Below are 24,782 nucleotides of genomic sequence, written 5' to 3'. Positions count from 1 at the left end.
AATGGGTTAAGAAGCAATGGTTAGGAAAAGCATCTTTCTTCTTTCCTTCTCATCACGATCGTGTGCATCATAGTTTCGAATTATTCTTTTATTCATCAAAAAAGTTACGGTCACAAAATATCCTTCTGTTTATCGATAGTACTGATTGCTCTTGTAGCTAATATCCCGTATTGGATAACCACCAGTAGAAATATATGTTTTGCAAAATTACAGCTCACTTGTGTCAATATCCTTTATCACCTAGTAGAAAAGGGGAATAAAAATCTAAATCTCCCAAAGTTCACGATCTTGAGAGTCGTCAAATTCTAGATAGTTGAGAGAGAAATGTCAAAAAGAAAACGTCACCTTTTGCCCACACACCGACGCCTGTATCACAGCCCAGAAAATGGCAATTATTCATTTCTCTTTTCAGAGTCCAATTTTTTTTTCTTCATTTCACTGGTGGCTATTACTTTTCTAATATCAGAAAAAGATGACCTGTCGAGTAATTGCCAGATTCTATCTTCCAATCATATTGTGAATGACTTTTCACATCCTGGAAACTGGTGGAAGCATCTTTGCAAAGGATATTATCTAGCAAAGCTGTTAATATTATTGTAGACAGAACTGCCTAAGCCTGCAAAATCTCTTTCCTGTAATCCAGTGCACACAAATTCTATACTGTACTCAGAAAGTACCCTATAGCAATCTGTGTCATACAGAATTCCATTTACAATACCTTAAGGATGGCCATGCTATATTTAAAAAACTATGTTTAGTGGATATCTTGATAGTCAATTTTATTATTGTTTCTTTCAAGAACTATAACTTATTATATGTAAAAAAATAAAACAGTTAAAACATATATTAAAATAATAAAATAATATATGGTATTAAATATATATTAAGAATATCATGTATCCAGGTTTCGCTTGCTGCTTTGCAACAAATTTGGAAAGGATGGATAATTTGTAATGTACCATATATGATCTTGCTCTGTTTGGCTCTCTGTGCTTCAGCAAATGATGCATGAAATCAATGTGTGTAAAAACTGATATATGTTCCAGGGAATTCCAAGAGCTACAATATTATTTGGTCTGTATCTACGTAATTATGAATCTTACATTTCCCAAAGTTACAACCAAAAAAAATAAACAAAACAAAAAAACAAACATACAAACAAAAAAAGCAATTACATTTGGAATGTTTTCACATTGAGAATTGTCAAGCACAAGCAGCCCTAACAGCCAGCAGCTAAACAGTTAAAAAAAAATCCTCAACAGTGCAAGGTTTAATGACTGTGCCACATGGCCATCTTCCAGTAATCAGTTGCCACTGTAACAAGTAAAACCAAATCATATGAGGGTCAATACATGACCATCATTTATAAATTCACTCACCAAAACCAGCATTATCAAATAATATCCTCACAATCCTCATTTTCTGGTAGTGGAAATGGCCATGCATTACAATAAAAACCTCTTAAATATTGAGACCCGCCTGAAAAAAGCCAAACCTGAATAGAAAATAGATCCTGATGGTCCAATGGCCACTGCAAAAATTAAACATTATCACTCTAGCGTGCCCTTTATAATACTTGCTAGCATTGATGTGTTGGATATTGATTGGCTTGAAGGTGACTTGGAAAAAGAAATCAGATAAGAAAAAAAATATTGGCTGGTATGAATATTCAAAATTTGACTTTTTATGGGCAGAAAATATATTTTCATCAAGTGCCTTAAGAATATCCAGTAATAATGTTTATATTTCTTAAAAAAAAAAACTGGGAAAGTGAACTGACACTTTACTGTATCTTAGATAAATCACAATTTATTTTTCAAAAAAATGTATTAGATTAAAGCACTCAGTTTTGAAAACTTGCATTTTTCTATTTGTTTGCTGTGAAATCATCATTGATCCCCAAAACATACAATATGTCGTATAATTGTCCTTTACTTCATGGCTCAGCTTAAACTCCCCAGGGGTCAAACCTTCCCTCATTAGGTCATAGAAGATGTGTCATATATTTAAGATTATTTGTTATTTCTGTCATTCAGCAAATACAGAAACTAAGAAGAGAGCTGGTTGCTTCCCAAGAAAAGGTTGCCACATTAACTTCCCAACTTTCAGCCAATGTAAGTGCAGTCATTTCTACTGGGAATCACTTTGTTTATTTAAAAAGTATCGAGAAGTTCAGTGACGCTATGATAAGGGCGTAGGGTTATTAGAATTAATACACAGTACAAAATATAATGCATGACAACAACTTGGAATAAAGGGCCGTGTTCTATATTTTGTTTACTAAAAAATGCATTTGCTTCCAAAAGTATTGTTTATTATACATTATTTAAAGGTTATTCCAACCGACCCAGTTAAGTGTCAAGCAATGCTAAAATAATTAAAAAGATTACGGTGGGAAATCTTCATGGTGCTCCTGATGCCACAAACACTACAGTAGGATGTAGTCCCCATGATGCTTGAAGCGTTCTTTCAAAGAATTCCTTGTAGAATAATTAGTAACAAAACATCACAGTTTAAACATTTTACATCATGAACAATATGTTTTGGTACATTCCATCATGATTACTATATGACCCAACACGCAGAGCTATGTAACATATAAATATACAGCAAAAGAACAAGGGCAACTTATACCGGGCCTTAGAATGGCCCACCGTGACGTAAAAGAGAATGGTCAAAAAACAAGCCAAGGTTGGGGACAGAGAAAGAGACAATTGAGGAAACTAGCCAAAGACGATCTGCCGTAACCCAGGTAACCCAGGTAAGTATGATTTATCTATTCTGGCGAAAGCCAGGAGCCGTGACACATTTTTACAAGATCAAATGACTGAGTTTCATGAAAGATTGTTTCAACCTATCACTATTGTAATAAATAAATGTAATTTTCGGCAATGTGGGTAGGTAGTCAGAAGTGAGCTGTAGAAAATAAAATGTGAATACTTAGATTGCTGAGCTATGTGGACTATATCTTTCTTTTGTTATTGCTCAATAAAAGTATTTCAGAATGTTTTAGATAGAATAACATGATAAATAAATCTGCAGAGAACATTCTGTCATTGGTAAGCTGCCAAAGGTAATTTAAGATTGCTGACATTATTGGTTACATTAAGGAAATCAAGCTAGTTACTTATCTCAACAAATATGTGGTTCATTGAGTGATGGGTTTATGGCATCAATGTGAGCTGTTGATGAAATTCTGAATGCCTTCTGTCCTCTTCATTTATAGTCTCATTTGGTGGCTGCTTTTGAAAAGAGCTTAGGAAATATGACTGGTAGACTGCAAAGCCTCACAATGACAGCAGAACAAAAGGTGAGTTTAGGCTCTGATGCCTGGAAAACATCCACTGCTTATAGAATAATGAAATTCGAAAATATATCTCAGCCTCTGACTGAGCCTTGCCCTGCACACATGATATATTTTGGTTTGATACATAATCAGTATGAAGTAATGGGTGGGGTTTTCTTGCTGTGAATTGAAGTTATCACTTTATTTCTCCAAAGACTACGTACAATTACTCAAAAGCAGTATTCTACTTTGATTAAGACAATATATATGGATATCAAAATGCCTGTTTAAAAAGTTGCTTTTATTTATGTATAAGTGTGTGTTTCATATGTTTTTTATTAGGTTTTGGTCAAAACAAATATTTGTTCTCAACATTAATTTATTAATGCATTAGAAATAATGACAGCATGCTCTACAGACAGATTGCTATTATTTATTCTTATTGACTAAATTAGACAATAGAATGGCAGGTGACTTGAATAGTTGCAGAGGACTAGAATTGCATAGGTATATAGGCATAGCAGCTATAACAGCATTGCTATCTATTTATTGTGAGTCAACTGGGACGCTCTGCGGCAAACCAGTCTGCTTTGCTTTTATACGTATCTGTAAATAGTTAAAAATGTGAGAAAGAAGAGTCGAATCTATAGGATGATATGTAAAAATAGATAAGGTAATCACAGTCAGAAAGCAATCAGTATAGGGAACTGCTACCCCCATACTTGTGACTTGTGTGACTCAGTTCTAATTACGACTAACACGTGCTCAGAATCCCAATAACTGTTTTTGAATCCTCCAGTTTCGCAAGAGTTATATATTTCTTAGTGGGTGGATTCACTGAGACAGCAGTCTAAATATTAGATCAATATTGATTTATCACATTACACCATCACCACCTCTGTATAGTGTTGTTATTATTAATGTATCTGTTCCTCTTTTTTGGCTATATGTGATTAGTTTATGCTTGTGAGTTTGAAATCCGCGTCGGTTTACTATGATACATTTACTTTTTCCTTTCTTAGGAATCGGAGCTGATTGAACTGAGAGAAACAATAGAAATGTTAAAAGCTCAGAATTCTGCTGCGCAGGCTGCTATTCAAGGTGCTCTCAATGGGTCCGACCATTCGCATAAAGGTAGTGCCTTCATTCTTTTTACACCTCATTGAAATATTATATTTATTGCCATAAATTAGAAGTATTAACTCTTTTATCCGGTTAGCCACCATCAACGGAATATTCAAAATACCAATGTTTTTACATCTAATTACCATCTAACATGTTTGTATTGTTGATATTGATAGTCATTTTGGTATTAGCTACATTTATATCGAATAGAATTTGTAGAACTTTGTGTCAGACAGAAGTGCCAAGTACAGATTTTTTTAACTTTTACATTTCTCTTTCTGGCCAGATATGAAGATACGGAGGCAGCACTCCTCAGAGAGTGTTTCCAGTATTAATAGTGCAACAAGTCATTCTAGTATTGGCAGTGGCAATGATGTTGATTCCAAGAAAAAGAAAAAGAAAAATTGGGTAAGATTAGCATACTGTGCCCAACATATTATCCTATAGGTTTATGTAGGTCTCCTTAGCTTTGCAAAGATCACAAGTTGGCATTTTATTCTGAACTAGAAATTAATGGGGGATGGTGATCTCAATAATAATAATAATAATAAATAAATAAGATTCAACCCACCAAGAGCCATAGTGGGTAAATGTGGAATCTAATAGCGTATGAAAGGGATATCTGCTAAGTTGGCGTTCGGCCGAAGGGAAAAATCACACGACGGTGTATACAAAACACATACATCTAAAATTAGAGAATCAAATCCTGTGGAAATTCTTTGGGTTTAATTTGCTTTTGAAATAATTAATGTTCTATCAGGGTATACAAAATTACTTTCTCCTCTATTAGATAGGGAAAGTGCAATTAATACAGGAACTCCAAAAAGCTCTAGAATCTATTAGACTACCAAGGGTTCCATAAATAAAGTACATATGAAAGATGCATCAAAGATGAAATATATTATAAATTATCCAGTACATGTATCAAGAGAGGGAATAATAATATAATATTAAATAAGCAAACAAATGGTTCACTTATTTGAGCTATGTGCACTATCTGCTTGACTGATTGCATGTGGAATTTGAATGTCCACCGTGGTGATAAAATACACGGCCATTCAACAAGCCGGATGAAAGTTATGGTTCCCATATCTGACACAATCTTTCATTAATTCCATTTATTGTTTTTTTTTTATTGTATTTTCATTGTTTGTCTGTATTCACTAAAAGGTGAAAGGCTGTCATTCAGATTTAGTAGCTTAAGCCTGTGTTCTGAAATTAGCTGTTATACACCATTTTATGCAGTTGTTATCTCGCCCACATTGATATGAATTTGACAGCTATGTTTTTCATCATGCTACATTTGATGTCAAGGGACTTTAGCAAGATTGTATTCAGAAAGACTTATTCAGTAGGAAGACTAATACTCAAAATGTGTTTTTTGTTCACAGTCTGCTCTACACAGTTTTAATTGCACTGGTCTGTCTTGTCATGTTACATATAAATAGTAATGTTTTTTTGCTAGTTTAACATTTTTTATATTATTGTATATTCGACTGTTATACACTGATCAGACAGAACATTAAAAACCATTGACAGGTAAAGTGAACGTTGATTATATCATTGCAAGGACACCTGTCAAGGGATGGAATATATTAGGCACAGGAGAAAAGTCAGATCTTAAATGTCATGTGTTGGAAGACAAAAAGAAAATGGACAAGCTAAAAGCTCAGAGTTACTCTAACAGGGGCCAAATAGTGATGGCTACACAACTGTGTCAGATCATCTCCAAAATAGCATGTCTTGTCGGGTGTTCCCTGTATGCAGTGGTTAGTACCTACCAAAGTGATGCAAAGGAAGGGCAACCAGTGAACCGGGGTTATGATTATGGGCACCCATGGTTCACTGATGTATGTGGGAAGAAAAGGCTAGCCCGTCTGGTCCGATCACATAGTAGAGCTACTGTAACCCATATTGCTCACTAACGTACAGCTGGTCATGACGGAAAGGTGTCAGAATACACAATGAATCGTAGTTTGCTTCGTATGGGGCAGCATAGCCTAAGACCAGTCAGAGTGCCCATGACAACACCTGTCCAACACCAAAAGCATCTTCAATGGGGTCTTGAGCATCAAAACTAGACCATGGAGCAATGGAAGAAGGTCACATGAAGGAAACATGTTTTCTTTTAGATCAGGTGGATGGCCAGAGGTGTGTGCATAGTTTACCTGGGGAAGAGATAGCAGTAGGTTGCAGAGGAGTAACTAGAAACCACTTGGACCCGGTGTGAAAATTGCCACGAGGGCCCCATACGTCTACCCCACGCCACCCCCTATTTGTCTACCCTCCACCTCCCATACGTCTCTCCCCAAACATGCAGACAAACAGATACACATGCAGACACACAGATACACACATACAGGCACACACACACATACATACATACAAACACACATACATACAGACACATACATACAAACACACAAAGAGAGACACACATATACAGACACACATACATACACACACACACACACACACACACACAAACACACACACAGACATACACACACACATGCACATACATACAGACACACACACACACACAGACATATACACACACATACATACACACATACAGAGAAACATTCATACAGAAACACATTCATACAGACACACATACACAAACACACACACAAATACATACAAACACACACATATACAGATATACAGACACATATACAAAATGTTTTAGTGACACTCCTGCTTTCTACCTCTTTAGATGCAGGAGGGTGACTTCCCTATGGTTCAGTGCTCCCTCCTCTCCTTTCTCCCTCGTGTCTACCGGTGATTGCTGGGAGGAAATGACCAGGGCAGTCACTTCCTCCCAGCACCTGATCGCACTGTTAAAGCGCCGCAGCGCTGACCGGGCCCCCTGAAAATTCATTGCCATCGGGTGGCCCTAACAGCATGGGAGCCTCTTCAATGTGGCCCCAGCGGTTATACTGCGCCGGCCAGGGTCACGTTACTTAGCCAGCAGGCACCATGATCGCAGGGGTCTGCAGGGCCGCCGTTTCCCCATGGAGTGGCAGGCCCGGTCGCAGTTGTGACCCCTGCGACTGTGGTAGTTCAGCCACTGGAAGGTTGCACTATGAGAAGAAGGCAGGCAGAGGCAGTGTTATGCACAGGGCAGTGTTCTCCTGGGAATCTTTGGATTCTGGCATTTATGTGGATTTTACTTTGAGATGCATCATGTACCTAGAGATTGTTGAAGACCACGTAAACCCCTTCATGGCAACGGTTTTTCCTGATGTCAGTGACCTCTTTCAGAGGTTCAGGAATTCTTTAATGAACAAGGCAAAGAGTTTAAGGTGTTGCCTTGGCCTTCACATTCCCCAGATCTCAATCTGATTGAGCATAAGGGGAATGTACTGAAACAACAGATATGATCCATGGAGGCCTACCTCTCAACTTGCAGGAATTAAATAATCTTCAGCTAGTGTCTTGGTGCCAGACATGACAGGACATGTTCCGAGGTCTTGTGGAATCCATACCTTGAATCATCTGAGCTTTCTTTATCAGTACAATGGGGACCTATGATATAGGAAGGTGGTTTAAATGTTGTTACTGATCAGTGTATATATTAGCATATCTTCCAAATTTTAAAATGGACAAAGAGGGACACTTTAATTTTGTTTTGTGAGTGGGGGTAGGGTAAGTGACTTTCTAATAACTGAATTACACATACATATTTATTGTGGTTATAAAATCCTCTAAAAATAAGTATTATTGCTGCGGAGCTCTGTCATATACGCAGACACACCAACAATATGGAACTCCTAGGATAGAAATGAGGAGCAGAGGGATTTGGGCCCAAAACAGGGACTGTCCATCCTAAATGAAGACACTTGGGAGGTTGTATTAGTATATTGCTCACACACTAATAAACTGGACATCTTTCTTTACTTTTCATAACGCCAACAACCAGAACTCTAAATGCTACAAAAAAGGATCATATGACAATAGGACTCATGAAACAAACACAGTTTCATAATGCTGCCATCTGCTGACCGGCTGACTGTATACACAATAGTAACACAACAAATTTAATATTCAAATTGAAAGGGCACCTTACCTACTTGTAATTTTAGGATCTTTGTAGCTCACTGAATGCTATATTGTGCTGACTCTAGAATAAATAAGGTCAGTTGTGAACATCAGCTTTACGAGAATTAGATGATGAGAGAAGGGTCACTTTTTATAATGTATATATCCGGTTCGTGCATGCACATATCTCCTGATCAATCTATCTTATAATATACAAGTATATGGACTATATGTATAGTGGTACACAATGTATCAGAAACAAGGTAAACAGACTATTAATAATCTATTGTTGGTGTGTCTGTCTATATGTTTTATGTATAGACAGTTGTCTACCTACATCTTTATTAAAATCATTGGCAATGGATTTTAAACCTGTCCCCTATTTTTATATATATATATTTTTTTTTATTTTCTGAAGCATAAATAAAGTATTTTTTTTTAATATAAACAGATTAGCACCAGATTTATTTTTCCACCTTTTATAGGTCATTAATACGTATTTTACCTAAATGTCATCGTCAGCATCCTGCCATACATAATCTAGTGAGAATATAATTTTGGCCTGTTATGACACAGTGCGGGTGGAATATTTCGTGATTTGTTCTAGCATGATTTCTGTAATTGTTATACTGTGTTTTAATTGTCTTCATTTGTAATTCCTGACTCTTCCTGTTTTCCAAGGCGAACATTAAAGGAAGTGAGGTGATTAAAAACTGTGTTTTATTTGGCATGTGGCTGTTGATGACAGTCCTCTCCTGGCATGGCTGTTATTTGTTCCAACACAAACTTTTTTTGACCTTTTTTTATTCAAATTGACTTGTTTTGTTTTTAATTTTGGCTGTGTTAGTGCTCAAGAAATATACGATTGCATGAGTAATGCAAACAAAAACCTTGCTGCTCGCAGTTATGACATACTAAAACAAATATAAACCTTACTTTCACAATTTGGGATCTATCATATCCCTAAACAAATGCTAACAATGCTGGTAAAAAAAAAAAATAGTATCAAAATTTTGGCTATTATTGGTTCCGAATTAGACAAAATACAATTATAGCATGTTTGTAGGATAGATCACAATGTTATTATGAATGATGCATCAATTACACCAAGTGAACCTGCTATTGTTTAGTTTTTAATATTAAGTAGTGATTAAATACTGAGAATAAAATACTATGTTTCAGGTTCAACATTCTAAACAAGGTAGAAATGGAGGTTATCAGTTAATGATTATATTACCACAGAGAAAAAGTTCTACCTTTTTAATAAGTACTTTGTATTTATTCCCTCATCTATCACAAAGTAAATTTTCTCTATATTACTCTTTAGTTAAGAGCTCCCAGGGCATAACTTTTGTTTTTCTACTGAAATGCTGTAATAAATCTATAGAGAGAAATTAGCATCCTAATTATTGCACTGTGGCTGCCCTCAGTCCAGTTTTAGAGAAGAGACAGATCACTTTACTTGCCTAGCTGAAGGCTAATGACCTTTTATAAATACTATTAGTAAGTTGTAAAATGAGATTAGCAACCTAACAATATATCATGCCCAAGACTTTCCCTAAACTACTTACGCATATAGAGACACAAATAGCCTATGGATATCACGCAATTTTTAAAAAAAAAAACACATTTCAAAGATCAAAATCCACATAAAAAGCAAATATTAAGCTTTGTAAAGCTGGTAAATTTTGTACAATAAATGTCAAACATTTTTAAAAACCATCCTTAAAGCTCATAGAGGCTGTATTTTACTGGTTTCTTGGCATATTTGCAGGTCAGTCTGAACTGGTGATCTCTAACCATGTTCTGAATTTTACTTTAATTCCATACAATTTAACTTGCGACACATATGCACTATCCTACTAAGAATTCCAAAGCAAAATAATGAATAAAGCAACTAAACTAACATAATCATTCATTGAATGTGTATTTATAACATTAAAGGAACATTGTAGCATTATGAATACTAATCTGTATTCATAACAAATATATTGTCCCTGTCACACCCTAATGTCCCCCCCACCTCTCTGCTTTCCATGACTTATGGCATGGCCTCCTCCTCCGATGTCCAATCCAATGCTCCTCATAACGGGGCTTCCATGTAATGGGACCACATTTTACTGTCATACTGAGATGGACTAGAGGTGGACTTAACTGTACAATGTAAATATTGAAATTTATAAAAAAAAATGATTTTTTTTTTTTTTAGATTGCAGGGTTAAGAGTACATGGAAATTGCACCCATACCCTTTTTGGTGGACAATTACATAGACCTCCTTTGCATAATGGTTGATGATTAATGTTCCAATTTTCACTTTACCGACTGGCAGATCAATGCAGTCAGAAAGCCATTATTTATCGCTGACTGTCTACTCCTTAACATTCTAAGAAGTCTGCAGTTCTGCTTCTTAACAGCCAATCAGCATCAAGAGAGCTATTATTGACTTTTCAATTGACTGTATGACCAGTTGGGTCATATGGTAATTTGGGGTCATTTGTTTTACATTTTAAATAAAAAGCAAATGACTATTAGTAGTGCACATTTTGTCTAACTTCAAGTCTGCAATTTGAGCAATGCCTATTACTATCCTATCAAATGCTTCAAATATTTAGATTCTATAATATCTATGAATTTGGTGAATACATTGAATAAAATGTGCAAGCAAAACTCCTCATATGGAAAGCATCTCATTTCTGGAAATTACATAACTCGGTTAAACTTGCATTGACCTGTTTTATGTGATAATCCAATTACTTTTACACGTATATTAAAATAATTAGCAATTGATTTCACAATTCAGCTCAGTCCAAGCACAGCCTGGTACAAATTGCATTAGTTTAGGAGAATGACAACCATTGTTGCTCTACGTTCGCATATTATATTCAATGAGAGAAAATAATAGAGCTACATTAGTTATATGTTTAAACTGGGTTTTTTTAGACCTCACAAACACATATTTATTAAATATAGGGGAAAAGTAAACATAATGTTAAAAGGTTTTATAAAGTTTTTTAATTTCTCTGTAAATCTTCAAGATATGATGTACATCCATGTGCTCTATCATGAATTCCACATTACATCTCATCCCTTGCTCATGTTTGCATATATTAAAATGGCGTACTTAGCCCCTCTCAGGTTGAAGACTACGGTCACTTGATAGGTGACCTAGGAGTACAGTAATTGGCACTAGAGCAGAATTTGATAACCTTTGGCACTCCAGATATTGTGGACTACATCTACCATGATACTTTGCCAGCATTATAGCTGTAAGACCATTTTGGTAGATGTTGTCTACAAGATCTGGATTACCAAAGGTTGTCTACCCCATCCTAGAGTTATATGCTAGAAAGGATAGAACCCAAATTGGCAAAATAAAATAGCTCAAGTTATTATAGCTCTTCTGTAAGAAATAATTACATTTACATACTTATTCTACTTTAATTATAGCCTTTTTACTTATATTCATGAACAAACAGTGACAAGGTTTAGACAGTAGATGTGCCACCAAATTTGACTACAAATAATGCCCTTCTTCTTTTCTGTGGCACATGAGATAAGATGTTTACTCAAGTCTGTTCTTCTTAAATTCTAATTGGTGGAGCACCTTTAGCATCTGAAAACACAGAAGATCTTTTCTGTTAATATAATTTTTTGTTCGTATGATGTTTGTATTAAATAAAACATTGCGAAGAACAATATAGCTATTTAGTAATGTTATTTAGTAATGCTAATGCATCACTGCCTGTGATTTTTGATCCAGATTACTGGAAGCTAGAAAAAAGGTTTTGCTAATTATTTTAATGTACTGTATATGTAAGGGCTACAATTTCAAACTGCATATTTATTTGCCTTACAAATGGTGTGGCATCTATCTCAACTGCAAATGCATTAGTCAAATTATTTAAAAAATCTTTGCTTGCCCAAAACTATTTTACTGTTACATCATGGGTCTGTCATTGTGTTAGCAAGTCTCTCTAGATACATCTACCCATGTGATGCTATTATAAGAACAAATACATACATTTATGTCATGTTATAGAACATTCTTATAAATACATTTATATAAGGGAAATTATGAAACATAATTTAGGCCTCTAGAGATCGTAGGAATGATATACGAACATTATTCACTGAAGAATGTAGGGACCATGGTTTGGCTATTATTTTATTGTGTTTAATAAAGGTAAATATGTTTTATCCCAGGTCCGTTCTTTTATTTAATTGTTACCAGAACCAACCTCATTGTCTGGTCCATACATATTTACCAATATGTAAATATCATAAAATAGTTTAACAACATTCTAATTTTATTTCAATAGGCCTAGTTGATGCTGGGGTTATAGGATTTTTGTTTTTTTGGTTGAGTCTAAATGAATGGGGAGTTGTAGAGAGACATCTTACAATAGTGACAGTTTTCCTTGGCCCCCCTCAAGTGTTTCCCAATTCCATTTTACATGAAGCCTAAAGATTGACTGAGCATCATGTTGTTTGCGGAGATTGTCAGAATGTGTCAGAAAACATTACTGTCCTGAAATAAATACTTCATGTATGTTTTTGTTGTTGATACCATAGGGCCCTAGCGATAATAACTTTTTGTTGATGCATTAAATTGCAATGTGGACAATACCCAAGAGGAATATGTTACATTCTAGAACTATAATGAGTAAAATATACTTTATCATTTAAAAGGCATGCATTAATAGAATGTTCATGTATCCATTTGATTTAACGTAAAATTGCATCCTATCGGATGTAATGAAAATAAACTAGAGGGGTGTCGTAAATAAAATGGAAGTACTCAGTAAGATTTCAAATATTTGTACAGATAAATATGTTTGAGATAGGGATCTACTGTGCTGAGATGGGAATCTATTAGTTAGCCACAAGTCACAAAACTGTGTTTTTGACAGTCCCTGGTAAAAGTAAAACAATTTAAAATATACAAAAAAACTTTAAAAAAGCCCCATAACATGGCTCAAAATAATAATAATTATAATAATAGTAATAATAATAATAATAATTATTATTATTATTATTAGTATTATTATTATTATTATTATTATTATTATAAGGCTCACAATACACCAAAAATACCCAAAATTACCAAAAGGTCTCAGAGTGTTTGGAAATGGTATGGGTTGGGGGATTAATTCAGAAAGTAGATTTACAAAATAAACAGAAAAATTCCAAGTTATATATAAAACAAATACTATAAACTTTGAATGGGAAGTGTGAAAAGGTTCTTAACACATGAAAAGATAAAATAAGAGTGTTTTTTTTTGCAAAATTGTATACTTTTATGGTATAATTTGAATTCGAATTTGCAAAAATGCCTCCAAATGTGACATAGATCTAGTAAATCAATATGTCGAAATTGTACATTTGAAAAGTGAAATGGACAGATATCAAAATTGGCCCTGTAATATCTTTTAAGCCTGGTAAAGGTAAATAGGGGATTTTGTTGACTTCAGGATATATAGCTGAGCATAATTTGTATCTATTTTGCCCCTTACACCACTTTAGTGAAATACATAATGTGAGCCTTGGTAATTCACATTGAGATATTCAAAGCAATTCCCCAAAGAGGTAAACTAATGACTTGCTTGAGTGTGCATTTGCTTGATAGAATTTGTGGCCAACTTTACTGGAGAGTAAAATAGAATCACGTGCCAAGATGAATTTGTCATGGGTCTACTATATTGATGTCTAACCTGGTCATTCATTCATTTTTTTTTTTTTTTTTTTTTAACAGCTTCGAAGTTCTTTCAAACAAGCTTTTGGCAAGAAAAAATCTAACAAACCATCTTCCCATTCAGACATCGAAGAGCTTACAGATTCATCTGTGCCAAACTCTCCAAAACTGCAACATAATTCAGATAATGCATGCTCCTCCTCACTGAAAGCATCGCAGTCCAGTACTGAGTAAGTAATGATGCAATACTCAAAATCCTGAAACTCATTTTTTCTCCAGCTTCAATACTTTGAACTAAAAACGAAATGTAATTTGTCAAAGTCAAACTGTCACAGGTACAAGCATCAGATGTCCTGAACAACATTTTAACTTCAGTAAAAATTATTTGGCTGGATCAAGTAATCCCACTTTGCACAAGTCAATTGTAAAGTTTATTTTCTGTATACAAAATGCAAGTAGTATATTAAAGGGACACTATAGTCACCCAGACCACTTTATCTTATTGAAGAGACCTAAGTACAGTGTCCCTGTCCCACTTAGTCCTGCAATGTAAATCGTTGCAGTTTTTTTAGAAACTGCAATAATTACATTGCAGGACGAATACTGCCTCTAGCGACTTCCAATCAAACAGCCATTAGAGGCACATCCTGGTGGTTAATTGATTTTTGGTCACCTAACTGACAATGGACATTCTCACGTTCTGCATGAGGACATTCAACATCAGTAAAGTCCCAATAGGAAAGCATTAAAGCAATGCTTTCCTAGGGGGAGGGCCTTATGCACTCACAGTGTTCGCCGTGCATTAGCACCCCAAGTCTGATGACATCGGAGGAGGTGTAGTGCCAACCCAGTGTCAAGGGACATCGGCGCTGGAATTGGGTAAGTGACTAAAGTTTTCTTTTACCCTTTATGAGCCACGAGATGGGGGACCATAGGGCTCTGGAGTGTAAGGCAGGGATGTCCAAAAGGTACATCCCCAGATGTTTTAGAACTACAACTACCATGATGCTTTGCATGTCTTTACAATGCCTTTAGAATCACAAAGGATCCTGGGAGTTGTAATGCTGCAACATCTTGGATCATCCTTTTTGACACGGCTGCTGTAAGGAATACAACTTTGCATTCTTTACACTATAGAATCCCTTTAAGGTTCTATATCAAGCCATTAGTATATTTAGTTGTGTTTTATTCACATCTGACCTATTTTTTACAAAAATGTTCCAAATAAATCACCATTTTACAGCATGCACCATGGACTATTTTTCTTTCTTTCTTACTTTGTTTTTTTCAGGTCATACTCCGAAAATATAATCTATCAAATCTCTGTAATAGTTTCAAATGTTTAGTGCCTTAAACATATTGTGGTGTTGTTGCTTTTGCTAAGTTTATTCTTTGCCAGAAGAGGGGTTTACTCACTAACCAATGAGTATAAATATTTTTGCTAATACTCTGAGTGATGTATATATAAAGATGTATATAATTTCCAAAAAACAAAATCTTAATAATTCTAATCTTCTACTTTTCGAATATTTCCTTAGCTTAACGGGAGGCATATGGCAAACATTATCAACATCTAACATTGTATATCACACATTATATAAAGATTATATATAAATACCCTCTAATTCTACATTTAAATAATTAATATAGTGGACAAAACATTTACAGGACATTACAATATTGTACCAACTTAAGTATTTTTCTTTTAAACACATTTAATTGTTGTACATGCATATGTCTGTCTTGTATAAATCCAGGTCATCTTTAAACTGGATACCAAAGAGACGGCAAAATGGGCATGTGATATACAAGCATAGATCTCGGTAAACTGTGTGGTGCATGCGATTGAATCTGTGTGCCAGACTAAGGTCTTTGCATGCATTTTATGCACTAAGTATACATAAAACATAAAAGTAGTAGTAGCATAATCTAAAAATATTTAAAATAGGTCAAAACGAGGCTGCAACATTAGTTTATTTAACCTGTGAACCATCACAACAAACCAGCATTTTAAATTTCTGTATCACACTGAACGGTTTCACTTACTAAAAGTATACAGATGTGTAGAGAAGCAAATGTATTATAAATCATCCATGCTTGCATAGGTTATTTTAGGTACCAAATTATGGTGATGACATAAGATCATTATTCCTTAAGAGTTTAAATAAAATCAATTAAAGGGACACTCCACTACCCCCCCACCACCCCAAAAAAAGGAATCACCATTTAGTACATATACCCCAAATAAAACCATGCTTGCATTTAATTAATTAATTTAGATTTTTTTTTTTATTGGGGTACATCTAAAATTTAAGATTGCAAAACCTGCACTTCTCTTGTCTGCTACCTTCTCCTCTTCTAACCCAGCCTGGACTTTCTGTGGCTATCCAATCACAGACTTGCAAATGTTATTTTCTAAAAGTGCCAATTTCTGTTCAAATCTGCACTTTTTGTAAAATGAAAGAAAGAGGACACGTGCTAGACACATTAAGCATTTCAGCAAGATAAAGTGCTTTAGGGTTCCGGAGTTTCTCTTTAACTTCAGTAGTCCGCACTGGACAATATGCAGATGCAGATGTGAAATTACAATTATCATTTTGCTCAGGAAATCACGGACACATTTTTATCTAAGAGAATGACTGCAGAATCCCGTATCCGACTTCAGTCCCAACACCGAAAATCTGATTACCCCAGATTTAAAGGCTGTTCTTGAATTAAGATAAACCTAAAAAAAAACAAATATAGTGCACAACATACTCAAGTATGCCTCCACCTACAGTTATTATATTACTATAATAATGACATTGATGCATTGTTTTTGTTTACAATATCATATTAGTGTAATGTACTGAACACAGCTGTAACCTTTCAGAACATCATGGCGAAATAACGTTTGCATGAGCCAATAAAAAGTGTTTGCATTATAGAAGCAACAAACTGAAAAAAACCACAAGATTTGTTTCTTAACAATCTAAAAGATGACATTTATTTCTTATACCTAGATTTCAATTCTCTGTTTTTTCTTTGTAAACCTACTTAAAAATGACTTGAAAATACCAGCCATGTATTTATATTAGCCGTATTGTTGACTTCTACATTGTCTGCAAAATATGATAATTGTCTGTGATGACTGTCATTGCTTTCCAGAAGACATTGGTCTATATTCATTATTCTTTATATCCACACTGTGAACACAATCTTGTTTTTTTTAATTTCCTGTTAGTATATTGCGGTTCTACGCACAGAAAAGACTAGCTATTCTTTTTATTCATTTAAGCCAGCAAGTTCACAGTGACACATGCACCTGCTTCCATCAAGATGTCACTCACCTCATCTCCCAGTCCAAATTTTAATTAAATTCAACATGCCATTAATCATAATAAATTACTGTCGGCAACTACATTTTTGAGAAAAATGCTCCTTTAAAATGGACCATTGATTAATTTTTGCCGGTATTCGAGGTATAACCCCACAAATAACCCCACAAATAACCTCCAATAAATATCATACAAAAATATGAATACCGCACTCAATAAATAATTTTAAGTAATAATTAAACCTATGTTCAAATTCATAGTATTTATTGAAAAGCTTATAAGGATAATTCACAAAGTTAATGGTATTTCATCAAAGTAACACATAATTCATCTTATATACACCAACTATGTACAAATATCTATCTAGACACAGTATCCTCCTATGTGTAATGAATAGTTCAATAAGCTTAAAAAATGCAAATAATGTAACGAAATAAGAAAAAGAGAAAAAATGCAAAAATATATATGAAAAAAATATATAGAGAATCTATATTGTAAAAAATGAGAAAAAGAGAAAAAAAAGAAAAAAGAAAAAAGAAAAAAATGAAAAAATGAAAAAATGAAAAAATGAAAAAAATACAAAAAATGAGAGAAATGGAAAAAATGAAAAATATACAGAATGCTAAAGTCCTGAAAAGTACAAGTCCAGTATATAGTGCACTATATGTTTGCCCACTATCTGTGGGTTGGTCTCACCAGTGTCGTCCACTTCTTTATGTAGTATACAGTAGGAAGATGCTGAAGTCTGTGAGGGATGGTCTGAATGGAAGGGATGGAACGAATTCCTGATAGTAGGAAGAGTGATCGCCACCCTGTATCCGCTGGTGGCTGGTCAAAACCTTATTATGGAGAATGAAGTTAATCCGCTGTATCAGGCTCTGTTAGAAGCGAAATTGAAGTCACTCGTAGGGCTTTCCTTGTGAATGGGCATGGGCTGCATGTGGGGTTATACCTCGAATACCGGCACCTAACACGTAATTGAGTGCCAGCACACATTGGTTTTTTTGCATTGATTAATTTACCACATCCTAATACTATGTAGTACATGACTATTTTTCTAGAAAAAAAAAATACTGCCTTTATAGCATTTAAAGAAGTGATGGAAACTCTTTATATGAAAAAAATAAAGATGTGCCTTTTCAATCTTTTTGAGTAGTACAGTACTTTGCATGTCTGTGTGGTTTTTAGAATGGATTTTCTAAACGGAATGGCAAATTACATTGCGAAAAATTTGAAAAGTGCAAATTTGAGAATGCTGATAACATGGATGAGAGCAGAGAACGTAAATGATTTTCAACTTATTATATTGATTGAAAAAATATATATATATATTTATAAATATAAAATATATTTTATATATAACGGGGAAAGCACAAATGCATCTCATATTTTGCATGATGCTAGGTGCACATTTGTTTAGCATAGAATTTAAAATAATAAAAATCTTGCATCATTGCCTGTTTACCTCTTTATCAAGCAGAACAGGACACACTAGAAAGAAAATATAGATAATAAGATATATCAATGGCAGGATGTGCATGTGCTCAGTTCTGCCATGACTGGCATTCCATTCATTGAAGAAATGTGCATAACGTTAAGGTAAAAAGCCAGATGGGGAAAAAATGTCAAAGCTGTCTATTCACTTTGAACATTTTAATGATGAAGACAAGACATGTCAAATCTCATCACATTGTCTGGATTTATTCAAGTTGAGTAGGAAAAACAGACAATTTGCTGTAGAAAAACTAAAAGTGGAAATCTGGCCTTATTCAAGGTTGGTTGTTCAAGTCATGGATTCCATAGATGTTCCATCCTGAAAGGGAAAAATAAATGATGCCAAAAATAGTTATGGTCACTAGGAAACCCACTATACCTCGGCACTCCTACCACCATCACAGAAAGCAGGATTTTTTTGGTTATCTACTAATCATGGAGGAAATGATTATCACCCTCTTATTTCTTCATCCTGTGCGACCACTACAGTATATGGTAGGGGGTATGGTGCCGGAAATGCACTGCCCCTCCCCCAATGTAAGTAGTCAAACTGTTTTCTCATGGCTTGATGACTTACCTGGGGTCTGCCAAATGCCATTGGTTGGAGGAAGGGTAGAAAATTTTATGGCTCATCTCTGGTTAGTACCATCCACCTCATCACACACAAAATAGAGGAGGAAGAACTACATCTTTACATATTTCTTATTTTATTTATGGTCCCTTAACTCAAGGGCAAAGTTTGGTTCAACATAGAAGAATTGCACACATAGTGAGGTCCTCGGATCTTGCTGGATTTATGATATTTTATCTTTTACCCTGGAAGAACAGATTTGTTCGTAGTGTAGAGAGGCGGATATTTTTCTGACATGTGTATATATATATATAAATTTATATATATATATAAATTTAGAGAGACATATAGCCTGTAATGGACAAAGGCATTTACTTGGAATTATTCTACTTCTAGATTTCTGTAGTGGAAGAATCTTATTACAAAGTGTTAGATTACTATAATATAATAGGAAATTTGCTGGTAATATTATTTGTCGTTTTTTTTGCCCTGTGATGTAGCTTAATCAGGTCATAGTTATCATGTTAACTGATAAATCACGGATTTCTTTCATTCAGAAAATCTAGTTTGCAATTCTCTATGTGGTCACCTTGCACACCACTCACTGGAAAGTTGGAAGCAGGTTATTTGATTCATATATTCTTTGTTACCAGTCATTGTTTTTTTTTTTACCATATAACCTGTAATATCTGTATTGTATGACTGTCATTTAAACTTTTATTGTGTTTAGAAAGCAAACTTGATATAAAAGCATCCATCATCACAAAAACATAATTGAATTTATTTACTTCCCTACTGACGTTGAATATGACCTGTTTAGTATACATGTTTTTTTTTTTTATTCTTCCTCCTAAAGGATCTGCGAATGCACAGAAGCAGAAGCTGAAATTATCTTGCAGTTAAAGGGTGAGCTGAGAGAGAAAGAGTTGAAACTAACAGACATACGCCTTGAGGCTCTGAGCTCAGCACATCACCTTGACCAAATCAGGGAAGCAATGAACCGTATGCAGGTCAGTGATATTACAAATGGCGTTGCCCTACAAGATTTGTCCTTTAAATGTTATCTTAAATGTCTCACATGTGACTCCAAAACAGTAGAAAAAGGTGAGATTTTAGCCATGCAAACAGAAGAGATATAAAGAGATATATCCAAACGAGAGATGTAAAATAAAAAGATGGTTTATATTATAACATTATGGACTATATATAAATGGCCACCAATATTTTTAGATTTAGATATAGATAGGGAAGATTGATAGGTGGATGGCTCTATAAAGGAAAAGGTATATTGAACAAAAGGGAAAGAGATGGTTGAGAGTTGGAGAGACAGGAGGTAGACAGTGGGATAGCTCACAGCCATCTATAATATTAATAGGACCCTGGGCAAAGAATTTTCTTGGGCCCCCTGCCCCGTTTGCCCTGAGTTAAAGGCGCCAATAAGACAGCGAGACAGACGGTGAGAGATGTAGGCAGCAACAGGGATAGGTAGACAGAGAGTCAATGATATCGGTAGACAGTGAATTAGGTAGACCAACTGCGAAGCAGTATGTAAATAGAGAGTCAAAATACAGACATACTTATGTCTATTATGTCTATTAACTCTCTGTTTAAAATATCGTAAAGACTACTCAACAGTTTAACATGTTATTGATATTTGACATCACTAGCTGTTTAACTTTTATTGTTCATGAAATCTTAAAACCATTTTTCGTTAAAAGAGAGAGTTCCACTATATATTCAAAAAATCTTTAAACCAAAGATAATTCAAAATAGCCATAGGTATTTAACAGGAATAGCCTTAAAAATAGATTGAAGCGAGTATATTAAATGTAAAATAGGACCGCTGCAAAGCGAGAAGTGATTGGCATGGCATCTGTCACCATGGTTTTCATTAACACCTTTAGGTTTAATAGACAGCCCCACGCATGTTAATTAATGTGGTAACACCTTGTAGTTAAATGTGATAAGATTCTCCTGTAAGCATTTTGCCATAAAGATAATTTATCTCAAGTAAACATCTGTTAGAATTTGCTTGTCATGAAGATTAGTGAATGTGTGTTTAATATGTCTGGAAAAAGATATAAATTACTTTATTATTTTTTTCTCAGGAACTCTTACTATGTATTTGTATATCTGAGAACTGTAAAAATCTTCTGGATTGAATATATAGGTTTCCTGAGTAAGATAGGGTATAGCACCCACATGGCACGCCATGAAAAGGGGCATTATTTACTGTAACAATCTCTTTCATACAAAAAGCCATATTTACCTAAAGCTTCTTACCTAAAACATACCACCATCACTATCACACTGACAACCACTAGAGGTGCTTCCTGTGCAACAACTGAGTGAAACCCTGTCATGTGACAAATGCAGCCCATTGGAATGCATTGAATTCAAGGCTCTCCCGTGACAAGCATTTGATTGGATGCACTCAGCACTTGCTGTTCATGCACATCATGACCTGAATGCTCCACAGTTTTTTAGAGTGTTTTGACAAAAACTTGACTCCCTAGCAACCAGTGACCACTTGCGCTCCATGTAAACGCATATCTAATTTATGCTTCCACATTATCAATATTAATTTCATCCCCCCTGGACAGTAACGATAGACGGAGAGCACTAATAGTGCCCCTAGAGGTCTCAGCCTGTCATTGCAATTCAGGTTGAATGGAACTGATAATAAAACATGTAGTAATAAATTCTTGGTAACATAACCACTACAATGAGCTCTAATAATTATGTTGCTTGTACTGCTTCTTTAACCCCTTAAGGACCAAACTTCTGGAATAAAAGGGAATCATGACGTGTCACACACGTCATGTGTCCTTAAGGGGTTAAACAGCATGCTTAGCATTTTCAGTATAACAAAACTAACAACTTTGGATTGGTTTTGTTGTATAGATCATGCCCCTGCAGCCTCACTACTCAATTCTCGGCCATTTTGGAGTTAAATCTGTTTATGCAGCTCTATTCATACCTCTCTGTATGATACTTACACAGTCTTCCTAAACATCTCCTTTAACCCCTTAAGGACACATGACAATGTCATGATTCCCTTTTATTCCAGAAGTTTGGTCCTTAAGGGGTTAAAGAGAGATCTAATTTTCTAAACTTAATTTATTACATATTCTAAATTAATTAATTGCCTGCTCTTTTAATAGCATCCCAGACCCTACAGGAACCTCTTGTGTGTGATTAAAGTTCAAATTAGAGAGCAGGAGACATAAACATCTAAAGCAAGTTAACATCTGATTGAAAATTAACCAATTTTTTCATGCAAGCTTTGTGAAAAATAGTTCATACTTAATAGGACCTCTTGGAGGTATTGGGAAGACTAAATGGGGTGTTCTTGATGCAGCTATACAAAAGAGTCGGGAGCGGTGTGTCTAGGACTCCATAAACAGAAATAAAGGTGGCAAAGAATTGAGCAGTGAGGCTGCAGAGGCATGATCTATACACCAAAACTGCTTCATTAAGCCAACATTGAATTGATGCCTATTGTATTCTTTTAGGCTCACATTTTTGTCTCCAATATACTCTAACAATGGTATGAACAATGCATCAAAAGTGATTAATACTGCAAACAGTAGACGAAAAATAATATAGTAACGTAATAAAGTAGATTCTAATACCAAAAATTGCCATGTTGTCATAGATGCCACAGTCAGATGTGTTGCTGAAAAGAACGAGTGCCAGATGAAAATAATATTTGCCTTTTTGTAAGCTATTTTGCAATAAATGAGAGATTTGTGATATGAAGCCCAATGTTTTGTGTATTATAGAATGAAATTGAAATACTGAAAGCCGAGAATGACAGGTTAAAGTCTGAAACCAGCAGCCCAGCGAAAATGACACGACCCTCCTCTGAATCTTCAAGCAGTACTTCCTCTTCTTCCCCACGGCAGTCACTAGGGCTCTCTTTAAATAATTTGAATATTGCAGAAACTGTTTCAGCAGGTACGCCACTTTGTAACATAGTGTTGGCTTTTTGGTGTAGACAAACATGCCCCTTACGACCTTCCTCAAACATGGATAAGTTTTCTCACAAAAACAGAAGACTATTATATCCTTTCTTTCTTTGTGTAAATTTGCACATTAATCTTTCTCTAGGGTCACACATATCATGGGAATAACTGATTGTATATATATATATATAAATAAATATGTGGAAAATGGGATGCACTCACAGTGGTTTTAGTGGTCCTGACGAAAGTTCTCCGGAGAGACTGAAACGTTTACCGACCCTGTAGAATGTATTACCACTAAGCATAATAGGATCTTACCAGATGGACATCAATAAAGAAACTTGAAAATGTTGCTTAAAGGCCGTGAATCCAGCCCATTTTGTACATATTTAAATTGTACATTTTCTGCCTAGGACTGGCACCCGGCAACTTGGGCTTGGCTATAGTGAGCCTGAGTGCAAGGAAATTTCTGTATTTGTATATATATAAATGTTACTCAATTGAACTAACAGAGATTAAAATGCTGTTTCTATAGATATATTACTGGAAGATATACGAGATGGAGGATTTCACAAGGAGGGGCGAAGTGTTAAAATTGTAGTCTCCATTAATAAAGGATTTAGACGACCAAAGGTATGGCATATTGTATGTGATTTTGCTCCACAAAACTCCTAATGAGTTTTTTTTTGGGATAAACATATTTAACCTCATTTTATTTATATTGTTTTATAGGATATGAGAAGCAATTCATATTTAATAGGATCTATTGGAGTGAGTGGGAAGACAAAATGGGATGTTCTGGATGCAGTTATACGACGCCTATTTAAGGTAAAGAGTGTGTAAACCGTATAGAAAACTGTTGAGGTAATTTATTAGGAGAATATTAGGAGAACTATATTTAAAACACTAAGTGGTGTTTTTTTTCTATCACTAAATGTTCAGTCTCTCCCAGTGTTGGCTGTTAAATTAAAGATGGTGAGCAGCTGCCCCTCCGGACTTGTTGGGCTCTATCCACTTGGCAATGCCATGACCAGTCCAAAACCAGTTGCATGTCCAGTCATCAATGAAGGGGAGAATGCAAACTGCAGATATTATCATGACAGGCATGTTTTTTCTAACATACTTATCAGAAGTCCTTACAATGCCCAAAAAGTTTTTACCACAAAAACCGTGGTTGCTGCCCCACCTACCCCTATGGACAAGGATCTACTGTTCTCTTCCCAACATGTGCAAACATAGAATTGAATATATCCTGAGATTCCTTTGGCAATACTTTCATGTGTG

General features: G+C 35.1%; 1 protein-coding gene across 5 annotated transcripts in view; it reads left to right on the top strand.

Moving 5' to 3' along the window:
• The window catches only part of NAV3 (neuron navigator 3), a 662,176-nt gene that overhangs the window by 602,851 nt on the left and 34,543 nt on the right, over nt 1-24,782 (top strand). For 4 of the 5 annotated variants that reach the window (XM_063446980.1, XM_063446978.1, XM_063446976.1 and 1 more), the window contains 10 exons: nt 2,037-2,114; nt 3,227-3,310; nt 4,309-4,420; nt 4,698-4,819; nt 14,209-14,378; nt 15,906-15,971; nt 20,387-20,540; nt 23,316-23,490; nt 24,034-24,131; nt 24,231-24,326. In XM_063446980.1, coding sequence (XP_063303050.1) covers nt 2,037-2,114; nt 3,227-3,310; nt 4,309-4,420; nt 4,698-4,819; nt 14,209-14,378; nt 15,906-15,971; nt 20,387-20,540; nt 23,316-23,490; nt 24,034-24,131; nt 24,231-24,326 — 1,155 coding nt within the window. The remainder of the gene's footprint in view (nt 1-2,036; nt 2,115-3,226; nt 3,311-4,308; nt 4,421-4,697; nt 4,820-14,208; nt 14,379-15,905; nt 15,972-20,386; nt 20,541-23,315; nt 23,491-24,033; nt 24,132-24,230; nt 24,327-24,782) is intronic. The other variant, XM_063446977.1, reaches the window with a different exon arrangement.

The sequence above is a fragment of the Pelobates fuscus genome, chromosome 3 (genome assembly GCF_036172605.1).
Source record: "Pelobates fuscus isolate aPelFus1 chromosome 3, aPelFus1.pri, whole genome shotgun sequence".
Taxonomy (NCBI): domain Eukaryota; kingdom Metazoa; phylum Chordata; class Amphibia; order Anura; family Pelobatidae; genus Pelobates; species Pelobates fuscus.
The sequence above is the reverse complement of the archived record's forward strand: the minus strand, read 5'-3'. Positions and strand labels throughout refer to the sequence as shown.